General features: G+C 47.0%; 1 protein-coding gene across 4 annotated transcripts in view; it reads left to right on the top strand.

Annotated features, from left to right (window-relative positions):
* The window catches only part of SANBR (SANT and BTB domain regulator of CSR), a 1,021,507-nt gene that overhangs the window by 462,439 nt on the left and 535,661 nt on the right, over nt 1–23,407 (top strand). For 3 of the 4 annotated variants that reach the window (XM_069608017.1, XM_069608020.1, XM_069608019.1), the window contains 2 exons: nt 7,467–7,619; nt 20,557–20,702. In XM_069608017.1, coding sequence (XP_069464118.1) covers nt 7,467–7,619; nt 20,557–20,702 — 299 coding nt within the window. The remainder of the gene's footprint in view (nt 1–7,466; nt 7,620–20,556; nt 20,703–23,407) is intronic. The other variant, XM_069608018.1, reaches the window with a different exon arrangement.

Here is a 23,407-nt window from a genome sequence, read left to right as displayed (position 1 = left end):
TGCCCTATATTATTAGCCAATACCCTAAATAGTCTGCAACAGTTTTAAAAGTTCTAATCGCTAGCCTATTGTTAGTGTATTGTATCGTAGCCGCTGCTGCTGCCGTCAAAAGTGGAGTGCACTTCGGCTTTCGCTTTCACCTCCGCCTTGGCTTTGGCCGTACAGATCCTTTTCCATAATATCTGCATATAAACCTCCTATGCGAGCTGTATTTTGTGTCAATTCAGCCGCTATTTTAGAAGATGATCATTTGACAAATTGTCCGCCAGAATTAATACAATTAGATAACGCCTGTATTTCTGCAGCCACTACCTCCGTGTCTCTGGTTCGTTCCTTGAAGCACAAGAAACCGTGAGTACGTGCGTACGTGCCTGATGCTTAGCGCACGATGCTGTGATGCTGTGAAAACCTAAATAAGTCAGTATAATAGTACAAAAGGGTGTAACAGACGTGTGCTATTACGAGTTTCTTAATGACATTTAAGGTATAAGTATCAGCAATCTGTAAATGATATACATGGATGTAGCTGTTTGAATAGAACCAAATAAAATTTTCCCTATCAACGATAGATTAGCTATCTGGCTTTTGTTGGCGTGTTAAAGCCAGACGGGAAATTTGTCTAGCCAAGATGACTGAACATTTGCGTGAATTAGAAATGCATAAATCTTTGAGAAACAGACGAATCTGTATTCCCAAAGTTATTTCACGCATACCAGTCCAGGAAAATTGTCTAACAGACTATTTTGATAAAAATGTCTTGTCACAGATTCATGTTAAAACGCCAATTTTGTCAATGACTGTGTCGAATGAGGCACATTGTGAATCTACCTATGTATTGGTATCTGAACTTTCTAGTAAGTTGGGTTGTGTGAGTTCTAAGCTGCTGAATGATATTTTGGGTGGTTCCAATTTACCAAAACAAGCTATTTACTTGAACGTAATGCCTTCCATTAATGTTCACAATGATGAGTGTATAGTTATGGAAATGCATAATGTAGATGTTAAACCTAAAATATTGTCTAGATATGATTTACAGGGCGAGGCCGCTCCTGTTATAACATATACAATTGATTTATCTAACTCCAAACTTGAGGAAATGGAAAAGAATACTTAGGTCAAGACCTTGAAATGTCTATTGGTGAGCCCACTGCCACTCCACTTTACTTTCACCCTCCATCCAAACCCATTGTCTTGCTTGTTATTAACGAGGATGTATTTTCTCCTCCGCCTCCACCTTTGTTCAAAACAAAGTATAATCTTGACGTCGATCCAGTGCTGAATATCCAGTCACTATTTAAGTTTCAATCAACGGGCAAGTCTGCTAATCGAGGTGAAGACCGATGGCGAATCTGATGAAAGTATGTCCTCTGAGGAAAAATGTGATGCTTTAGAAAATCTTCTTACCAGCCTACTCACTAAATGTAATATACCGGAATCCAAAATTGATGTTCAGTCCTTGCTTATCCATGCAAGTCTAAGAAGAAGATGTAGCTCTCACTGTATATCACAGCCGGTGCCAAAATCAAACAATCTGCCTGTAGCGAAATGTGCCTCAAGCACAGGTATACCAGTGCAACAGGGGGAACATAGTATAGGTAAAACAAACACTTGTCGGGTGTGCCCCTTCGTCAAACCTCTATTGTCAACTAATTCCAGCAGGCCCTCTCAGGTTGACCCTATTGTAATTGACAACCCTCCCCAGGAAAAAAAATTACCAACTAAATGTAAAAAGGGTCCTTCTATAGTTTCCAAAAAGACAGTCGTCAAAAAACATAGTAAGACAAAATCATCTCAGTCTGTTGCAGCCACCCCCTTGGAAGATCGACAAATGACATTGCCAAAGGATTGGCTGAAAAACTCAAAAGAAACAATAAAAAAAATAAAGTTGTTTTGTCTACTACCATCGACCATGGGCTTGATACTGACATACAATGCCCTCCTATGGCAGCACTTCAATTCACCCAAATTGCGACTGTTGAATCGCATGTTCCTTTAAATAGAGCTGCAATCCTGAAGCTATTTCATGAGATTGTTCCGCTTCGGGTTCTAACATCAAATATTAATTAAGGCATGCTCTGCAAAGGGACGCACAGCCCTGTGAGAGGCATCAACAGCCATCCTGAGGCTTCTAATATGTGAGGGGGTTCTGGAGAGAGGACTTCTGCTCCTGTGCCCTGGAGCTGTAGTGGGAACGTGATATAGGCCCCTCCTGTAGCAGACGATTTAGTGCCTGGGCTCCATCTGAGTCCCGCTAAATTCAGATTCACAGTACACAGCAAGGACAATCAAGACAGTACAGCAGTCACTCCTTACCTGCTTAATATCAGCTGCTGAAATATCCCGGGAACACACACCACCTTCAGCCTTGGTCTAGCGCCGGTCATGGCCATCTGCTGAGGAATGGAGAGATAGCGGAGGTCCCCGTAAATGCACCTGTTAAGCAGAGCGCCTGACTGAGTCCTCTGTAGGAATTGCCATTCCTTCCCCTTCAGCCTCACCAGGCAAAATGTGGATCGCAACAAGGGGCGTATTTTGAGTACCCACACCTGCAAGAATGGGAAGCAAGAAAAGAAAATGTCTAACTTACCTGAGGTTTTGCCTGTGTCTCGGCAGGAACAGTAAAATAAAGGGCAGGAATTGGTGGAGGTGGCCCTCATCACCTCTCTACCTCTCTGCCCTTAACTTAGTTCCTGTGTTGTTAGCGGAATCCTGCCTGCTAAGTTCTTATTTCCTAAATGTGGTGGAATCCCCAGCGCCAGTAACTTGAGTAACCCAACAGTGTTTAACCTTGTTAGAGCTACCATTGAGCATACTTGTTGAATGCGTACATGATATGTACAGACCCGGAGACCATCAGGTGGGCAAGAGCCCAGCCTGCAACTTCCATGCTGCCAGAGAATCCTGCAAACGCACGTCGGCATCGGAGCGTGCATCCGGGTAAAGTGTGCTTTTTTATTGGATCGCATTGCTCACTTTATCCCCACCGCCCTGCAAGCAATTCCAGCCTCCTTTTGCCCTAAAAAGTGGTTTTCTCAACATCTACAGTCTCGCGGCTGTGCCGGAGACACGAGGAGCAGGAAGAGCCGTATGAAAATGGCGGCCGTAATATTTGTTTCCCCCATTGCCTAGCAACAGCAGCCTTGCTGTGCATTGGGCCATCTGCTCTATTTCCTGCGGTAGGCTGCACGGGAAGGCATCTGCCGGCCTCCCCACAAAGGCACTCACTCCACTAAGGCACAGGCCATTGGCCATTGCCCTGTTAGGCTGCCCGCCTGGTCCTCCCAACCCTGTTCCATCACCCGCCTTTCACTGTTGCTGACTTCTGCATCGACTCAACCTCCCACGCTACCGACCCTCGCTGCAGCATCTGGACTTTATGTCAACGAACATTTCATGCATGTAAGTTACAATGTTTCAGGTATCTAATGATCCCCTAACCTACTGCCAAAGTTACTCGCTGAGGATCTCACGATATGTATAGTCAAGTAGCCACGTGAGCTATCTCCCAACATTTGGTGTTTCCCGGAAACAGCTCTACAAGTGTATCAGCCACAAGTAACCACTACAACTGTAATCACGCTTCATGCATGACCTACTAACAAGTGAACTCTGGTAGTGTTTCAAACTGCCTATCCACTGCACTTGTCTGTACTTGCTAGTGTGTTTTAAATCGCCATCCTCCTTACTTGTTCTGGTACAGTGTTAGTGTGTAAACTTCCCACCTACCATACTTGTTTTTGGTACCCACCACATCTGATCTCATTAACGCTTGTGTGCAATTATGATTACTACTGCCTCAGCTCCTTATAGTATCAGCCACAAGTAACCACTACAGGTCTCACACAAAAACTACAATCCTAGACTCCTCAGCAATAACTCATTTTAACGTTACTGCACCAGGGTACTGCACTAGACACTCCCTAACATGTTCCCTATAGCACCTTGCTCTCAGCTGATCTCACCTACACCTTTCCTCCCTGCTCTTCTTATAGGCGTATCGACCCCACCCACCATAAGGACCACCTTAGCCCCTATCTCCTCACCAATCCTAACCGCCTTCTCACCTAAGCTACCACTAGGAGCACAGGCCCCCACGCACCCTTTACCCCTCCACTTGAGAAATCAACAACTAGAAACCTGCTCTGTCCACATCTCATCCACTCACAAAAAGCACTTCGGAAGGCAACCCCACTATTAGCACTCACCTGCCACCACCAATAGGCCAAGAACTCTGTACCCAACTACCAAGGAGTCCAGTGTCCCAACCAAAAAAAAAGTAACACTAACAGTCAAATCCAATGTGCACACATCAATGCACAGTCTATGCAAGCCCACGCCACAAAGATTCATGACCTTATCACGGACTTGGATCTTGACGTTTTAGCCATCACAGAAACTTGGCTACACGAAGCCTGTGGCACGCCATTTGTCAATCCTTACCACCAGGCTACACTATCTTCAGTCAGGATAGAACTCCAACAAAGGAGGTGGGGTTGCCCTCATTGTCAAAGAAGCCCTCAACTCTAGATAAATAAAATCTGCTACTGCAGATAACTTTGACGCCCTCTCAGTAAAAATATCCTTCTCACCTAACGACACTATAACAGTACATGTAGTCTACCGCCGTCCAGGCCCCCTCCTTGACTTCCAAGCTAATCTGTTACACCTCCTAGGTGATAACCTAAAAACCAATACTAGAGCCATTCTCTTAGGAGATTTTAATCTTGGATTCAAATATCCTAAAGATAAGAAAGGCAAAGCCTTTGCCAAGGCTCTCCTAGACCTGGGCTTTATTCAAAACGTGGACAACTCGACCCACATTAAAGGTCGCATGTTGAATTGGATAGCTGATCACAACTGTGCTGCGGACATCAGCTCCAACACCTCACGCCCCTGGACCGATCACCATCTTCTTCACTTCCATATACCTTCCAGAATCACAGCTAAACTGAACCCTCCTGTGCTTGCCGCTATGGCCAGATCCAAAAACTGCTCACTGAAGACAAAATTCTCCCCTTCCTAGAAGCCTCAGCTCTAGCACAACCACTCTCTAACAACCCTACAGAACTGGTTGAGCTCTACAACGCCACTCTTAAAGAAGCAGTAGACGCCATTGCCCCACTAGAGAAAAAAAGAGCCAAGCGTATCGAACATGCCAACTCTTGGTACACCCAACAATTACTTTACACTGACTGAATGGCAATCATGTCCCTCTTTCTCCACACGACACATACCTAGCAGTTGCTAAGCAATACAAAAAGGCTATCTCCGCAGCCAAAGCTTCTACATACAACCTCACAATTGACAAAGCAAAATCCCAGTCCAAGGAGTTGTTTTCCATCTTTAATGAATTGGCTGTCCCCCCCACCTCTACACAACAGACCGTGAAAGATGAGACGTGGTGTAATAACATTCAACACGCTATGTTAGACAAAATTAACTTACTTCAGGAGAAAATTAAGTTTCACGTTAACAACCTGCCTAAGGTTGCATCCCCCCATTCAACACTCACTGGTACTGGGCCTGTTCCGGGTGACTCACGTGATACAAAAAAAATGAAAAATTACCTTCAAGGAAGTAACCATACCAGAAGTCATTCTGATTATGAAGCATATCAAACCTTCGCTTTGTAAGGGTGACATTTGCCCAGCTAGCTTAATCAAAGAATGTGCAGTATCACTAGTGCCTTTCGTCACAGCCTTTATTAATGCCTCTTTTGCCTCTGGCATCATCCTATCCTCCCTCAAGGAAGCCTGGGTTCGGCCCCTGCTAAAAAAACTACACTTGACCCAGACTCTCCCAACAATTACAGACCAACTACCACTGTGCCGTTTTTGTTGAAAATTCTAGACAAGGCTGCATATCTGCAGATCCAGTCATATTTGGAATTGGACAACATCTTGGGGAAGATGCAATCTGGCTTTCGTCCTCAGCATGGCACAGAATCAGCACTGCTTGACCTTAAAAATCAGCTACTAGAAAATATGGACACGGGCAAGTCTGCACTTCTTGTTCTCCTCGATCTGTCAGCCGCCTTCAACTTGTTTGACCACAAGATCTTATGCAAACACCTTACATATGCCGCTCGCTTTTCCCACGAGGCCACCACCTGGATAACATCCTTCCTGGAGGGCCATGAGGGTCTTTTCAGACCAGGCATCAGCCACTCCATCCCCTATTGGCTGTGGAGTTCCGCAAGGGTCATGCACATCCCCTACCCTCTATAATCTCTTCACCCTACCCTTATTTAATGACTTAGAAGAATTTGGCATTGCATTCACCAATTATGCCGATGATACACAAATTATTCTCCCGCTATCTGGTGACTATGAGCAGGACCTCAAAAATCTTCAGAAGACAGATGCACTCATCCAGGCTTGGATGGCGGCTAACCACCTCTGTCTCAATGGGGAAAAAACAAAATCCTTTTGATGGGCCCCAAAGAGACCTTGAACAAACTAGACCGCAAATACAGCAACTTCAGCATTGAGAACACTGTAATCACAGTCTCTGCTGCAGTAAAAACCTTGGGAATATACTTGGATTCCACCCTGTCAATGGAAAGGCAAGTCAGTTCCATTTCATCATCAGCGGCGTGTAATGCAGTAAAACCTCACCTATCGGCCAAAAACTGTCTCAACATTGCTAGAGCCACCATTGGTGCAAGGTTGGATTACTGCAACGTTCTTCTCTTAGGTACATCATCCAAAAACCTCAACACACAGCAAATCACGCAAAATAATGCTCTCAGAGCGGCTTTAAGTATCCCTAGGAGAGAGCATATCTCTCAGGTCAGACGAGACACCCACTGGCTCCTGATCAAAGAGTGCATACTGTTCAAGGCCCTCACCATCAGACACAGATGCCTGTCTCAGTTTGTGCCCTCCTACCTAGCTGAATGAATACATCAGACACAATCTCACAGACCGAAACGTGACCAATACTCACACCAACTTTCAATCCCTGCCTTCAACAGAGCCAAAGCCGGTGGGGCTAGCTTTGAAGTGTTAGCACCAACATCTTGGAACTCACTACCACTCAGTTATTCAACTAGACTGTACTTGTAGATGTTCCTCTGTAACCATGCATGATTTTTGTGAACATCTGTAAAGCTCTCTGAGGAGTCTGCTTTATGTAATCTGTATCTGAATATTCTGTAACAGCACCACGATGAATCAGGGCCGCTGTGCGCTTTATACATTTAAATAAATAAACAAATAAATAAATGTTGGCCTATAGTTATCTTGCTAAATGTTTGAATTGTGGTGTTTGACAGTGTATTTTGAACACATTTCTTTTAGCTGGTTTAAACAGCTTTATCTGGAAATGGCAAAGCGTTGAAGGTTTTTGAATTTCTATAGTGTTGTAAATGAGACGGGCATTGTTTTGGGTATGTGGACTATATGCAACACTAAATGTGAATGTGTTGCTAAATCTAATACATTGCCCAATGTTTTGTTAACCAGTCTTTCCTATGTAGTGACTTCTCCCACTGTCTGTATCATTCGGAGCCTGCACTTTATTCTGGTTTGGCAAGCACATCAAATTCAGCTGGCACTGGAATGTATCCATGCTGTAACCAGAAAGTTCTTCGATTTGATCCTACCCAACTTCCAAAGGTACATAAAAAAATAAACTGTATTTAAATGCACTGAATTACTAAAGGTAGGCAGAATGTGAACTAGATGACAGGCTCACAGAGTAAAGGTACAGTCTATTTTCAAAGTGAAAAACACAGCAATGGCAATTTCACAGTCTCCCCCTTTCGTCTTTTCCACCCTTTTGCTTCCTCTGCATCGTCTGTCTCTCCTCATTACTGTCTCTCTCTACTTCCCTTCTCACACCTTCACCCCTTCCCCACCCCTCTCACTGCATCTGTCCATTTCTTACCTTTTCTCTTGCCTCATATAATCTGTCTCTCTGTGGTCTCCCTCCCTTTTTTATCTTCCTTGCTGCCTCTTTCTCATCACCAGGCATTTCTGGAGCATTTCAGTTCATGCTTGGCATATGATGGAGAGCAAATGCACATTGCATTGGCCTGCCACCTTTGCCTCCCCTGATGTTTTGGCCTATATCTCCCACCAGCCTTTTGCAGCATAGTCACTTGTGAGGATCATGGGAGCCATAGGCCAAAACATCTGATTAGCCACAGGCTGCAGACCTCTGATGGTAAAGTTGCCATGAATATGAGGTTATAAGGCTTCATTTTACACATGACAGGAGCAACTTGGCATTTGCATGAGGCATTCCTGGTAATTAGTGGGGCATTTAAGGCTGCACATCACCCATGGCAAAGATATCATGCATAAAAAGGAACTATGTGCTGCTTATGGATCATTTGAGGGTGAATTTGTCACATGATGAATCAATGACATCTGAGGCTGCGCATATGGTACCTTATACCATGAAAGCAGGGCATTGAATTGCATTGCTGGGGCATTTGTCCATATGAGGCTGTTGGGGCATATGCATGGCAGTGCCCTTGGCCTATGTTGTTTCTACTCTGTCTTCCCCTATCATATCATGAAACATGACCCCCCTACATGGTATATCACGGAAGCAGCCTAGTTAAAATGTTGGTATCTAAGAAAGTCTTATGTCTGTAGAAACGCTTCGGTATTTTATTAAATGTACGTTTTTTACACCCTTCAGGCACTCCAGTTGATGTCATTGGGGTTAAATGTCATGTGCTATGTTATGTGATGTAATCGGGGTCAACTGTCATATGACATCACTTCCTGTGATGTCACCAAGTATGTGATGTCACTTCTGTTACCCCAGGCATTTTGGTGATTTGGTGTCCCTGATCTCAACACTGAAGTACATGGTGAACAGTTTGGAGAGCTAAAGAAGGGCTGCCTCATCTCTGCAGCGCTTTTTAACAATCTGGTATTATGGGGCAGACAGGAATGGAGTTTATTGAGAACAGACCACTCTGAACCCAATATATAAGGTTTAAACATGTTTATTGCACAACTCGGATTAGCCCACGGTATGTAGAGAACTGAATAGAAGAATGACAGACTTTCAAAACAACCCAAAAAACAGGAGCAATTCTGTATTGCTCAGTCATTCAGATTTTACGTGTCCCGGCACTACTTCTGTGGTTGGCTTTGGACAATTCTGCTGCTTTTGGTGTATTTGGGATGCGGAGGTCGCTTTAGGTGGCCCGCCCTACCTGCCGACATGTGGGGCCTGTCTTGCTTTAGGCCTCGTCACACTTCAGTTATATTCTGACAGATCCTGCTGTGCTTTAGGAGTGCTTTAGGAGTGCGCTCTGGAATACTGGCAAGCTACTTTGCCTCCTTTGTTGCCAGCACAGGTTGAGCAGGTGCTCCCCCCGCAGGACCTCTCAATTTCTCTTCTGAACTTCCTGGACTGGTGCCCTTGCTGTTCTTTCACGTTTCTCTTCCTCTTTGATGCCCCAAAACGTTCATGCTCGCTTCACATCTCCTCTTAACTTCTCTTGTTGTACCCTGGAGGATTCTGGCTTTTCTCCAGCATTGGGTCTTTCATGGATTCTCATGCTTTGAATATTCCCCGTTGTCGGGCTGGGAATCATTGGTGACCTGAGTATGAAATTATATAATAAAGTAAAAACTGTCTCACTTTTGTAGCCCATCACTCTCCTTTTGGGTGTATTCAGTCTCAGCCAATGGGACATCGAGTGTGTAGCTCCAACCTGGAGGCCCTCTACAGATTCTAACTGCACATTGTGCTGAAAGGTCCTCTAATCCTTTACTACTATGTGAAAATTGTTATCTACAAAACTTTATTATAAAACCAGGAAAGCATCATCATCCTTCAGTCATCTGGCAGATGATTTCAATCTTCTTCTTCTTACTTCAGATAACTGGAAAGGGATTAGGATGGAAGGGAAACCTAAGAAATCCTTCTTTAAGCCACATGAGACTTGCGGCATTAAAAATGTGTATGCGGATACTAGAGACTCTGAGTGCATTCATTGCCTCTACCCCAACCATACCAGAAGGACTGCACAATTTGACATACTTTCAGTGCCAAAACACTGAGGGAATGGCTATTTTTCATGAGGAGGAGCCCTGCCTCCCAGACATGGTTCAAGATTGGTATTGACATGACTAGTTTACGCTTCTTCTGCATGAGATGATCTCGACCCCCTCCCTCCTTATGTCATTCCAGCCGGGTTAAAGCCTATCAGTAAGAAAATGTATGCAGCTGCTCGGAACAGTGTCATTGTGCATTCCGCTAATTCCTCATTGCAGACTTATGAGACTGTTACAGGAATTTCTGTCTCAAACAAGCGCACCATGGAATGACAGGGAGGTGGTCACATCACACCTTACTCGCCAGCTTCAATGGTGGGCCAACCCCCATCAAATAACAAAGGAGGTACCGCTCCAAGACATCCCCGTTTTAGCAGACAATTTTAACAGATGCAACCCTAACAGGATTGGGTGCAGGGAAATGAAATGCAAACGTACATATAAATGTCCTAGAACTGAAGGCTGTATTTCAAATACTTCACTTTGGTCGTTCCAACCAGTACTCAAAGGAAGGGTGTTGAGAGCGTAAACAGACAACATCACCATGTACTATATACAAAAACAAGGCAGCACCCTTTCCATAATATAGTCCCAGGCGGCACAAGCATTGTGACACTGGGCAAATGGCAATCGGATAAAATGGCAAGCCTTTCACCTGCCAGGCATGCAAAACGAAACAGATCTGCTCAGCAGAGACGAAGCAATAACATGAATGGCAGCTAGTAAACAAACAGCTGAACAAGGAATTCAGACAGTGGGGCTCGCCCCCAATAAACCTCTTCACAACCAGGGAGAACAAGAAGTGTCCAAAATTCGTAAGCAGGTACCTACAGAAAGGTTCTCTAGGAGACGCCTTCACACTGTCCTGGGAAGGGATGTTCACTTATGCGTTCCAACCTATCCCAAAGATACCTATACACAAAGATCTTCAAATGATGTCGATGTACCAATGCAAGATCATTCTCATAGCCCTGGCGTGGCCAAGACAGGCCCTGTATTCAGACCTTCTTCATCTAGCGCAAGACCGGCCCATCTCCCGGGGGAACGCACCAAACTTGTTCTCACAGCATAACGGGCAAGTCATCTCCCACGATTTGAGGTCTCCGAATCTCAACGCATAGCTCCTGATTTCATACAATTCAGCCACATAACACTACCACAGGATTGTAGAGAAATCCTAAATGCAGCCAAAGCAAGGTCTACTAACAAATCCTATGAATACAAGTGGATCTGCTTCTGTAAATGGTGTGCTCAGGAATAGGGGGTCCTCTCGACATCAGGCCACACCATATGTTGCCACAATTATTAAAGCTGGCAAAAGAGTGCCTTTTTTTGCATTAATCCATCAAAGTGCATCTAGCCGCAATCTCCAAATATAATATAAGGGAGGACTGACCCCCACTCTATAGGGAGAGTATCGCAAAACACTTTGAAGGGACTTTTTCGCACGTACCCATCAAAGAGAAAACTGCCTCCTCAGTGGAGTTTAAATACAGCCCTAAACGCACTTATGAAGTCGCCGTTCAAGCCCAGGGCCACAGCTCACATTAGGCATGTTTTGTGGAAGGTGGATTTCCTACTGGCAGTGACTTTGTTCAGAAGTACATCAGAAACACAGACGCTATATATTAAGGAGTCATATCGTCTCTGTACGACAAGCAAGGCGATTTTGCAAACTAATCCTAGTTTCGTCTCAAAAGTACTCATAGACTTCCATGTACAGTCCAAAATAGTTCTGTCGGCTTTCTGTTCTAATCCATCCACTCCAGTTGAAGCAGCCCTGTACTCGCTAGACCTCAGCAAAGCCTTAAAGTTTTCTGAACTGAACAAAACCATTTAGGTGCACGTCACAATTGTTTGTAGCTTTCGGTCGCCCGATCAAAGGTTGTTCCATCCCTAAGCAAGGCATAGCCCAGTTGGTAATATCTGCTATTTCAAAATGTTATGCAGAAGCAAAGAGACCCTTTCAAGAGCCAATTCGGCCCATTCCACGAGAGCGATGGAGTCCTCAGCAGCGTTGTGGACAGGTATCCTGCTGGCCGATATTTGCAGAGCAGCTACTTGAGCAGTGCCACACACCTTCGTAAAACACTACTGCCTGGAAGGACAGAACGAGACAGAAGCAAGAGTTGGGAGAGCAGTGTTGCAGCGTCTTTTCCAGTAAGGCAGGCCTTTCTCCCCCGGCACCATCGGTTGTCTCTGCATGTAACTGCTGTCTATTCTATTCGTAGCATGTGAATCCATGAACGATCCAATACTGGAGAAGGAGCTTGTTGCTTATTTGTAACTCCTGTTCTCCAGCATTGGATTCACATGCGCCACCGCCCATCCCCGGGGTAAGAATGGTTGCACGGCAAGTAGCTGCTCGAGGGTTAGAATCTGAAGAGGGCTTACAGGGTGGGGCTACACACTCGACATCCCATTGGCTGAGGCTGAATATACCCAAAAGGAGAGAGATCGGCTACAAATGTGAGCACATTTTTTCTTTAGTATATAATGTAATACTGAGGTTACTGAGGATTCCAAGCCTGACAGGGAATATTCAAAGCATGTGAATCCATGAAAGATACCAATGCTGAAGAACAGGCGTTATAGGTAAGCAACATACTCCTTCTCACCTCTGAATGATCTCCTTCTGGCCTATTTCTAAATTCTCTGCCATCTCTTCTCCACATTCTGTACCCTTCCCTAGGTCTTTATGCTGTATGCCACCTCCTTTTCTTCCTTTCTTGCCTTTCACAGGCGTTCTACCTCTGTTGGCTTCTACCCTAGATCCCCCCAACCCTCACCAGAATATGTCTATCTTTCTTAGTCATTTCTCTCCATTGCAAGACTTTCTCACTATTTTGGCAGAATGGTGGATGAGATGGAGGCAGATCTTCTTGATATTTAGGAGGTTGATGTTAGCTGCGGTGGGAGCAGCGATAATAAAGTGATGCAACTTGAGTTGGCCATGAAAGAGGACCTACATTTTGCAGATTTGTGGGATGTCAGGACAAGTTCAGGAGGAAAGGAGAAAGGGGATGGGAAGAGTAGGCAATGCAGTGCTATTAGTTGACGAATGGTGGAGAGACAGTAGGTGATTTGTTCAGAGTTGTCACTGGCGATGGACAGGAAAAGGAAAAGGAATATTTGGGTGTCATCAGCACCAAGGTGATAAAAGAAACTGAAGGATGAGATGCAGTTTCCCAGGGAAGAATCTACAGAGTGAAAAGGAACGTCCCTAGAATTAACCTTTTTGGAAGGCAATGCGATTGACACCATTTCCTCAGCAGAAGATATACGATCTGTAGGAAGAGGAATTGTTGACAAGGTTTGACGTAACATCTCACAGCAAGATGCACTGCAGTTTATTTTCTTTTTTTTTTAAATAAACTTTTATTTTTGTTGGCAGAGGCATATAGCATACACATGCATCAGAACAGCCAGTGGATTTTATACATGTATAGATGAATACAGTAGTATACAAAGGCAATGATAAAACAGCAGGTGGGGAATGATGCACCCCGGAGTATCACAATGCTTCAACACTCTAATGAGAGGTCTGGGAGGAATTGTCTACAGAGGAGGGCTCATACAGGATAGCCAGGTAGCTATTGAAGGCAGTCCAAATGTTTTTGGGACGGGAGCGAGCTGGGATTATACTAAGGAACTCCTCTTCACAAATACGAGACCAGGTGAGTAAGTTTAACGATTTCTGGAATGAGGGGGTGGTGGGGGGGAGCTCTTCCAGTTCTGTAAAACACATTTCTTAGCCACTATGCAGCTCACATTCAGAAATGTGTCCATACTTTTGGCCCCCTCAGCCTGCCACACACCAAACAGGACTCCCATCGGTTCTGGGTTAACAAAAGTGTCACCTATTTCAGATGGTGTTTCCAGGATCTTGCCCCAGAATTCGGCCAGCCTGGGGCACTCCCAGAACATGTGTAAATGGTCAGCACCCTCTGCACCACAACGAGGGCAGGACAGTGGGTTGGTACGAGCAAACCCGGAAATTCTGTGCAGGGTATAATACAGCCTGTTTAACAATTTGTACTGTATGGTTCGGTAGCTGAAGTTTAGGGAGACTCTGTTGGTGTGTGAGCACATCTTCTCCCACAGGTGGTCAGTGATCTCCAACTCCAGCTCGGCCGCCCAGTCGTCCCGGGCCCTGGAGGGTTGGGGTGGGGCACCAACCAGCAAAAGCTTGTACAATGAAGAGACCACCCCACGGGCCCCACCCGAGTTAGCAATGTAGGCAATAACAGGGGGGTCCAGGGGTTTGTTGGGGAAGTCAGGCCAGACAATTCGGAAGGTGCCACGGAGTCTATAGTTTTGCAGAAGTTCCAGTGCTGAACCTGAGTGGCCGAGGCCTCCACGTCTGTGGAGTTATAAACTGCCCATCTGGGTAGAAATCAGTTAGAGCAAGGTACCCCAAGGTCTCCCAGTGTCGTGCGTGGGTTCCAGCCCGGGAAATCTCCAGGTGGGGAGCCACTTGTAGTATGGGTGCTGTTCAGCACACGTCGTCAATATCCGACCCCAAGCCTGCACAGTGGCCCAGAGCGGGTTAATGGGCGAGTCCGGCTCATACTGCTGGTGTAGTATTAATGACATTACGTTGGTACCTGCTGCCGCCAGAGTTTCCAGCTTGACATGGGGGCGAGGAGGGGGCCCAGGATACCAGTAAGAAGCGAACTGCGCCTGTGCCGCGATCCAGTACAGGTCAGGGGCGGTGAACCCCCCTCTATCGTAGGGGAGTGTCATGTCAGACCATTTTTTGCGCACAGCACCAGAATGCCATAGGAACAGAGCGCACAGCTTGTGCAGTCTTGTAAAGTATTTCTTTCCAGCCCAAATGGGTACATTACTGAATATGTACAGCAGCTTGGGGAGCAGAATCATCTTAATAAGTGAGTCTCCCGGCAAGTGATAGTGGGAGGGAGCGCCAACGCCAACGCGCCATTTTGGCTTCAGCCTGCTGTGCCGCGGCCAGGTAGTTGTCTGCTAACAGTGTATCTTTGTTCAGGGACACCTGGACTCCCAGCTACTTAATCCCGTCAGGGGACCAGCGGAGCGGGTACTCAGTGGCCGGTTGTATAGTGGAGCTGGTGAGAGGGAAGAGCTCGGATTTGGTGTAATTTTTTGTGAATCCGGAGTGTGTGCCTATGCGGGTGATGTAACGTAAATTTGGATCAAGGTGGATAGCAGGGTCTCTGATGAACAATAGCACGTCATCCGCATAGAGTGAAATAATTTCATGAGTGTCTTGCAGCCGTATCCCCTTGCGTTAGTGGAGAGCCCTGAAGTGGTCCGCCATTGGTTCTATTACCAGGGCGAAAAGGATTGGGGAGAACGGGCAGCCCTGTCGGGTGCCTCTGAAGAGTGGGATCAGGCCCGACGTCTGGGAGTTGACTCGAACTCTGGTTACTGGGGAAGTATATAATAACTTGATATACCCCATCATGTTAGGCCCAATGCCCATAGTTTCCAATACCAGCCACATGTACTTCCAGGACACCATATCGAACGCCTTCTGGGCATCAAGTGTGACCGCAACTGCATTCGCGCCCTGATCTATTCGCGATAGGACATTGAGCAGCCTTCTAATGTTATGGGATGTGGATCTCCCAGGTACGAAGCCTGATTGGTCGTCGTAGACCATATATGTCATGACTAGAAGGAAGCGATTGGCAATTACTTTGGCGAAGATTTTAGTGTCCAGATGCTTTAGGGAGAGGGGCCTGTATGATCGGCACTCATCGCTGGGTTTACCAGGTTTGAGTAGGACCGTTATGACAGCCTCGTGTAGTGTTGTGGGAAGGGTCCCTAGCAGGAGCGACTCGTGCCATACTTCAAGTAGCTTGGGGGCCAGTATAGCTACGTGCTGCTGGTAGAATTCTGCCGTAAGCCTGTCGAGGCCCGGTCCCTTGCCCTTAGAGAGACTGGATATGGCCTCAACTATTTCGTCTAGTAGGATTGGGGAATCCAGTTGGTCTCTGGTTGCGGGAGAGATGCAGGTAGTGGCTAACTGCTCGAGGAGGTCTCTCATATGGGATTCACTGTGTTTGGGGGGTTGAGAGTATAATTCAGTGTAGAAGTCCGTAAAGACCTCTAAGATCTGCTGGTCCGATCATTGTACTTTACCCCGACAGTCCTTGACACAAGTGATCTGGTTTGGTCCCACTCTCCCCTTGTCAAAGCGGCCAGTGTTTTGCCGGGTCTATCCCCCGCTCCATACTTCCGTGCAGTTTGTGGACGGCTGAAGTATTGGAATTCCCTAGTAGCATGTTCATTAAATAGTTAGAGTTCTTCGCTAATTTGGGAGAGGGTAGCGGGGTCAACTGATGTCGGGTGTTCCCGCTCTAGTTCGCATAGTCTGGCTTCGGAGCAGCCAAGGGCTGCTCTTATAGTTTTGAGGACTCCCGCCTCCCTAGATATGGACATTCCCCTGATAAAGGCTTTGAAGGCATCCCAACGGACTCCCAAGGTGGTGGACTGGGGTGTATTATGCTCGAAGTAGGACTGGATATCGGCAAGGATGGCGGCCTTGAATACGATATCCTGCAGAGCGGCAGACTTGAATCGCCATGTGTTGATGGTAGGGGCAGGTATCCCCAGTTCCAGGGACATCAAAATCAGTGCATGGTCCGATAGAGTGCTGGCAAGTATTTGTGTTTCCACCACTCTGCCCAGCATACTGCTTGACTGTAGGAACATATCAATTCTGGAGGAACTATCGTGTGCTGAGGAGTAGTGAGTGTACTCACGTGTTTGTGGATGCAGTGCCCTTTATACATCTCGAATATCAAGCATTGTGCTGTGTGCTAGCAGTCTACATGCCGCACTAGACAGTGGTCTGGGAGCTCTGCCTGTTCTGTCTAGCGCTGTATCCAATATGAAATTCATATCCCCCCCAGATAATCTGCACCCCCACAAAGCCCAGCAATATGGATACCACCTGGTCTACAAAGTCGGGAGAGTCTATATTGGGACCATAAGTATTCACAGGCAGATATTCTCTATTGGCTATTGCGCAGTGTAATATGATGCATCTTCCCTCCGGGTCAATGTAGCTCCTGTGGATTACAAACTTGAGTGATTTGTGAATCATTGTCAACAACCCTCTGGCCCGTGTGGAATATGAGGTGGAATACCTGTTGGATCCCCATGATGGTGCCATACACTTAGTCAAAGGGCCTGTGCAGTGTGACTCCTGCAAGAGTAATATTTTGCAGCCATGTCTATTAGATTAGGCCATGATTTTACAAGCCTTAGTATAGTTACGCAAGCCCTGAATGTTCCGGGACATCATTGTTGTAGGCATTCTAGGTGTCTAGGGAACATCCCACCACTGTTGTCGTAGAGCACTTTTGAAGCGGGATCCACCCCTTTGCGGGCCCCCCCGATGTCTTGTGGTCTGCCAGTCTGCCTCTGACTTTTTAAATAACATTTCTCAACCCAAACCCACCGCCCCTTCCCGCCAGGCAGTGTGCCCAACCTCCCCCCTCCCTACAAACCAAAAATCCCCCATGAAAGAAGGGTCTGCAGGCAAGTCCCAATGTGGGTCCAGCTCGCTGACGGCCCAACCGGTGCCAATATCAAACTTCAATCTAACCAAAACAAACATTGCAAACGCAGTGGGGTGCGCCGTTGCCGTGTGGTGGACCTTTAGGCAAATGCAAATGACATAATAAACAATGGGACGCATAGTTGTCACATATTTCCCACACCACTGGGCTTAGTCAGGGGGCAGAGCGCCCTCAACATGACTGGTGAGTGCCCAGGGGTATGGGAGCAATTGAATGAACACAAGAGCATGTATAAGCGAGTGTCAACAGGTAGGCAGAGCCCGGTGAGGAACAGTTAATGGCCTCTGGTGAGGCGCCTACAGTTATGATTGTTCTCAAGTGACAAATACATACGCGTGGTTGGACCAGTAAAATGTTGTTACCATCAGCACATTGGAGAATAAACAATATTGACCAGACTATACCAGTTCCAGGTAACTGAGGCTAAGTCATCGACCGCGGGTCCCCCATTTGGGTTAGGGAGTGGTATCTGAGACTCTATAACTTTCACAGCTTCATCTGGGACGGTGAAAAAGTACAGTTTTTCCTTGAAGGTAATCTTGAGCTGGGCCGGGAAAAGAATTACGTAAGGGACGTTGCGCTCCCGTAACAGCTTTATGACTCCAAGGAACTGGCGCCTCTCTTGTTGTACCCCAACAGAAAAGTCGGGGAATATACAGATGGTATGTGAGTCCAGGCGCAGGTCACCTTTCTCGCGGGACAGGCGAAGAATAAGGTCCCTATCTCTGTAGTTGAGAATTCTAGCGATGATGGGCCTCGGAAAGTCTCCTGGTTTTGGGCGCGGTGATAGTGCCCGGTGAGCTCGTTCGACCGTGAAGTATGGGGAAAGGGCAGGGTCACCCAGTAGTTCTTTAAGTAAGTTCTCCACAGCCATTTCCATGCGCCCCTTAAGGGCATTTTCAAGGACCCCAACAATGCGAAGGTTGTTCCTGCGCGAGCGGGACTCAAGGTCATCACACTTCGCCTTCACCATTTTCATATCTCGAGTTAGAGTGGCCACAGTGTCTTGCAAGATGTGCAGCCCGTCCTCATTTGCCCCAATTCGATTTTCCGCTTCAGTGATTCTAGTCCCTGCCTGATCAACCCGCGACTTGAGGGATGCAACATTGGCGTTGATATCGTCCAATTTTTCATGAAAAGATGCAACATTTTTGGCCATAGATTCCATCATCGCGGTGAGGTCGGGGATCGGTGCACTGCAGGGGGCCTTAGGCTCAGGGTCCTCCTGAGCGGATGTCGCAGATCCCGAGTTAGCTCGCGGGGTGGTCCTTGCAAATTTGTCCATGGCGTGCACCTTACCGGTCCCTCTGGATCTGTTGGGCATTACAATAAGGTTGGGGGTGCCAAGCGAATCAGGCCCAGCGCAGAGTAGGGAGCGGGAGTGTAGCACCAAGTCCTGGAGCCCAGTGGAGGGGACAGGGATAGCTGGTGGCTCAGCAGTTGTATTCAGGGTCAAGTGATGATGAGGCTGCAATGTGGAGTCGATGGGGTCAGTTGTTCATGCAGTCCTCCAGCCTTAGGGATGTCTGGGCACTGGGGGGGGCCATGTCGTCGAGCTTCCAGGGCGATGTTAGGCACAATGTGAGACGTGGGGCGTCTGATGTATAAGCAATGTGAGGTTAAGGAGGTGATGTTGATGTGGGCACTTTAGCCAACGGCAGAGGAGGTAGATGGACCCCACATCCCTGCTGCCACAGTCGGCCTTAGGTTGTCACTGGATCCTGGGGCCAAGTCAGGCAGGGGGAGCAGGGTGGTGCCCTCCAAGGGTATGGGTGGTAGCCAAGATGGTTGTGAGCAGTGTTAGGGAGGGAGAAGTACCCCGGTAGGGCCCGCGGTCCCAAGCGCGCCCAGGGGTCAGAAATATCAGGGTCTGCAGCCCAGACCAAACAGTGAGGGCAGACGCGGGGCCCCTGCCGCATCCAGGAAGGTGTCTGCGTGCAGGCGGCAGCGCGAAGATGACAAATGGGGGGGAGACCAGCCCCCCAACTCCTCACCTGCCCCACGGGCGCGGCATCCAGCCCGGGGGGTATGCCGTCGGGCCTTGCGACCACCGGTGTCCAGACGTGGGTCCCCCAGGCTGTTCCGGCCGCCAGGCGCATAGGGTCCCCCGCAGGAGTTGTCAGCCGTCACACGGCCGGCACAGCCAGGCCAGGCCGGGGAGCCGCAGTGTGAAGAGGAGGGGCGGACACAGGCACCAGCAGGTGCATCCGCAGCCCCCGGTGCGGTGCAGTCAGTTGGCCGGGACGCCGCAGCACTCGGAGGGGGGGGATGCAGCCGCCCGCAGGAGTCGGGTGTCAGGGGAAGACGGGCTCAAGCCAAGCGGACCCACCGCAAGCGATACAGCCTCCCGCAGAGGCAGTCCCCAGCCAGGCCTCCGGCAGCGTCAGGGGGGTCGGCCCGCACAACCAGGCCCAAAACCTCAGTGCGGCACAGCAGGTCCCCCAGAAGCCGATTTCAGCTGGAATTTAACCGGCACAGACAGCACAATGTGGGCAGTGGCCTGGGCGAGTTTCGGGCGATGGGAGCAGCTCAGACCGCCGATGTAATCAGATTTGGGTCCAGTCTCCACGGAGCTCGGCGGCTAGGCTGCCACTTTCGGGCTGCTCAACAGCGCCCTCCCACTGCAGTTTATTTTCAACCTTTGTAACTGAGATATGTTCCATTTTATATTGAAACTAGGATCGCCACTATTTGTTCATTAAAATAATTTGTTGGAAGTCATTGTCTCTTAGAGAAGTTCTAGATGTATTAAGTAGCATATATTTTACATTGTAGCTAATAACATTTAATTTAAGAATTGTATCTGTATTAAATTGAAATGGCCTAACAAAGTGTGTTCCATTGCCTGATTACTGACAAATACTTTGTTCTAAGAATATATCAATGTAGATATATAGATGGGGTGACCGTATCAGCATGTAAATCACATTTAATGTACTTTTGATTTCTTTTCTATCCAGGGTTGTAAAATGCGGGACCATGTGATCTGTGTCCTGGAGGGCGGTGATGATGGAGACACTCCACCTTGTCCTGAGACTAAAGTACTGAATGATCTGCTTCAGCACAGAGATGCTGTTGTTGTGCCTTTTGCCAAAGACCAGAGTAGGTGAGAAGACAAATGGATAATGATTATAGATGTCATGCCTATTGTCTAAATGTCCTTTTGTGTACTGGATATTTGTTTTATTTTATTTACAAAGTAAAAGTCTGTTGGGAGACATGTAATAAGTCATCTTTATAGTATAACAGAAATGTTTATTGACTGTATGAATTATACTACTACATGTTCTTTATCGGGTTGCTCAATTGCTTTGCTGCAATGTGTTTTTTAAGTAGAGATGTGCAGGATTCTAATTCATAGAAAAGAAAGATTAACAAATTCAGGGTGACTTTTTGAAGTATTTTCTAGATTACTTCAATAGGATTAGTTTGATCACTGTGTATTTCTAGTTTTAAGTGTATGATCTCATACGGATAAATCTCTGGGAAGACCATTGTTTATGTTCTTGCTGAAGGATAAACATGATGGCACAGCCCTCATTTAAAACAGAAAAGCAATGAGGGATTACATATGACTGCTGAAAATTCCAACATTGTTGAACCATTATTGGATTTATGTAAACTTGCTATTTTGCATGAAAACGTCTTTGGAGATTTACAGGCTTGGTGCAAGTTAATACAAAGCAGTGGTATACCCGGTAAGGTGGTAGACATTACAAGATGAGCTTTCAGACAAAGAGTTGTTTTAGAACATATTGAACTGTTTGCGCATCAGTACTGTATAGACTCTGCCCCAACAGTAATATTTGTAAAAATGTAACTTATCTCTAGGTTTCTACTTTGTAAATCTCTGCAGTGGAGTAACTATGCTGAAAATGTTGGAGGGTGGACATGCCATCTAAAGGAAAGGGGCACCTGCCAAATAAGGGGGAGAAAATGGTGTGCTACGAATATTGGGGGGGACAAACACCCTTGTCCCCCGCCCCTAAAATTATGCCCATGAATCTCCGCTAATGTAATACTTCCAAAGAGTACTGCCGTGTTAGCTTTTTGTACCGATAAACGTGAGGTAAAGGTAGAGTTTCTATTTGCAAAGCAGGGTGCTAGTCACATTCCAGCTAAGATACCTGGCTTTTTTTTGTATTCACATGTTCATTAATTTTTACAATAATACAATACAGTTTATACATACAGTTTGAGAAACCTGAAGGTGTCTCACCCGCTAGTCCCCGGGGATCTGTCATCTAGGTGGCCAGGACACAGCCATCACTATTGGATCCAGTTCCTGGAGGTGGACCAGTGCGGTAGGATCACCTGGATGGGAGGGGGATCTTCGGGGAGTGGAAGTGGGATACCGAAGGGTGAGATGCGGTATCCCCTTCCTTATGACACTTTTTCCCCATCCTGCCCAGTATGATACCTCCCTATTCCAACACAAACCCTTTCTCACACCGTGAGCGACAACGGACTAAAACCAGAGCCGATCCCAACACAAGAGTCAGGCAATTGCAGACAACTACACACACCTGACTGCCCTTTCCCTTCTCCCTAGGGAGAAGCACGAGAGCCCACTCTGAGCAAGGCCGAACGCACGAGGAAGCTGCTATTCCAGGACGGCAGTTCAAATGGAGGAGAAAGGTGGCAAGACCTGAAAGGACGTCAAGGAGGGAGTTGCCCTTGCCCTTTTCAAACCAGACCCGCAAAGCCTCCAACAAAGGAAACATAAGACCGGGAATCACAGCTGGCGAACAGTGTGACGGATGTCAGCGGTACATGGAACCCTCCTGCACTGATAGCCAGGGCGGGGAGACATGGTTGCCATCGTGGTACCATCCTTGACTCCAGCTGCAACAGAAACGCCAACGAGTTCCGCACAGCCGGTGAATCGGAAGAACCTGACAGTGGAACGGACTGTGTTAGGCTCAAGGTTGCAGTGGCAACATTAAGAAGATTAATAGACAGAGGTCTTGTCGTGAACAAACTTGATACCAGAGCTAGAGTGGGCGCTCATTCGAATGTCTCTGGCTGGTACCCCTCTGCTAAACGAAGAGCATGAGGAACTAAAAAGTATTGAAACTAAAAGTACCAAGAGGCCATAGGGAAGGCCAGCATGGGGTGTCAAGGTGGTCATACAAGGGTCAAGCCAAACCCCTTGTATAATCGAAAGTCCTTGATACGTTGCAGAAGTTTTGGCGATTGTGAAATTGTGAACCGACTGAGGGAATTGTGAAACAGGCGTTTGCGCCCAGCTGAGCGGAACGCCGTGCAAACTGTGATTTTGTGAAGCCTGCACTTGCCATAGGTTAACGGAGTGACCCTGTGAGATGAGATTGCCAGTCTCTGTTTAAATTGGCAAGTGCATTGGGAAGCTGACAGGGCAAGAAGGATCCGAGCCTGGCTAAGGGCTGATCCTAGGGTGAAGACTAATCACCTGATGTGAAGGTTAGCAGAAGGAACTTTAGTTTTGTTGTTTTTGGCATATCAGGATCACTGAAGCAAGAGACTTTGCATGTGAAGAGATTTGGGCACAGAAGGCCCTGATATAGAGAAAAGGAACTGTAAGCTCGTACCAGAGAAGCCCAGGAGTTTCCTGTGCTCAAGAGTCCCGCCTTGTCCCGTGCTAAAAACGTGGGGAAGTGAGACTCCGGACATAACATCCTGACTTATCATTTCTTGAACACTTCTTTCTTTTCTTGTGAACATTATCCCACACTATTTTGTAGCATAGCTGTAAGTATTGGCCCGGAGGTGTCCTTCTGAGAGTAGCAAGACCGGAGTGTTACCCCAAAACAGGGCGCACCACCAAACTGC

This window comes from Ambystoma mexicanum, chromosome 4q (assembly GCF_040938575.1).
Source record: "Ambystoma mexicanum isolate Mex_15411 chromosome 4q, UKY_AmexF1_1, whole genome shotgun sequence".
Taxonomy (NCBI): domain Eukaryota; kingdom Metazoa; phylum Chordata; class Amphibia; order Caudata; family Ambystomatidae; genus Ambystoma; species Ambystoma mexicanum.
This window is presented reverse-complemented; position numbering and strand designations above follow the sequence as displayed.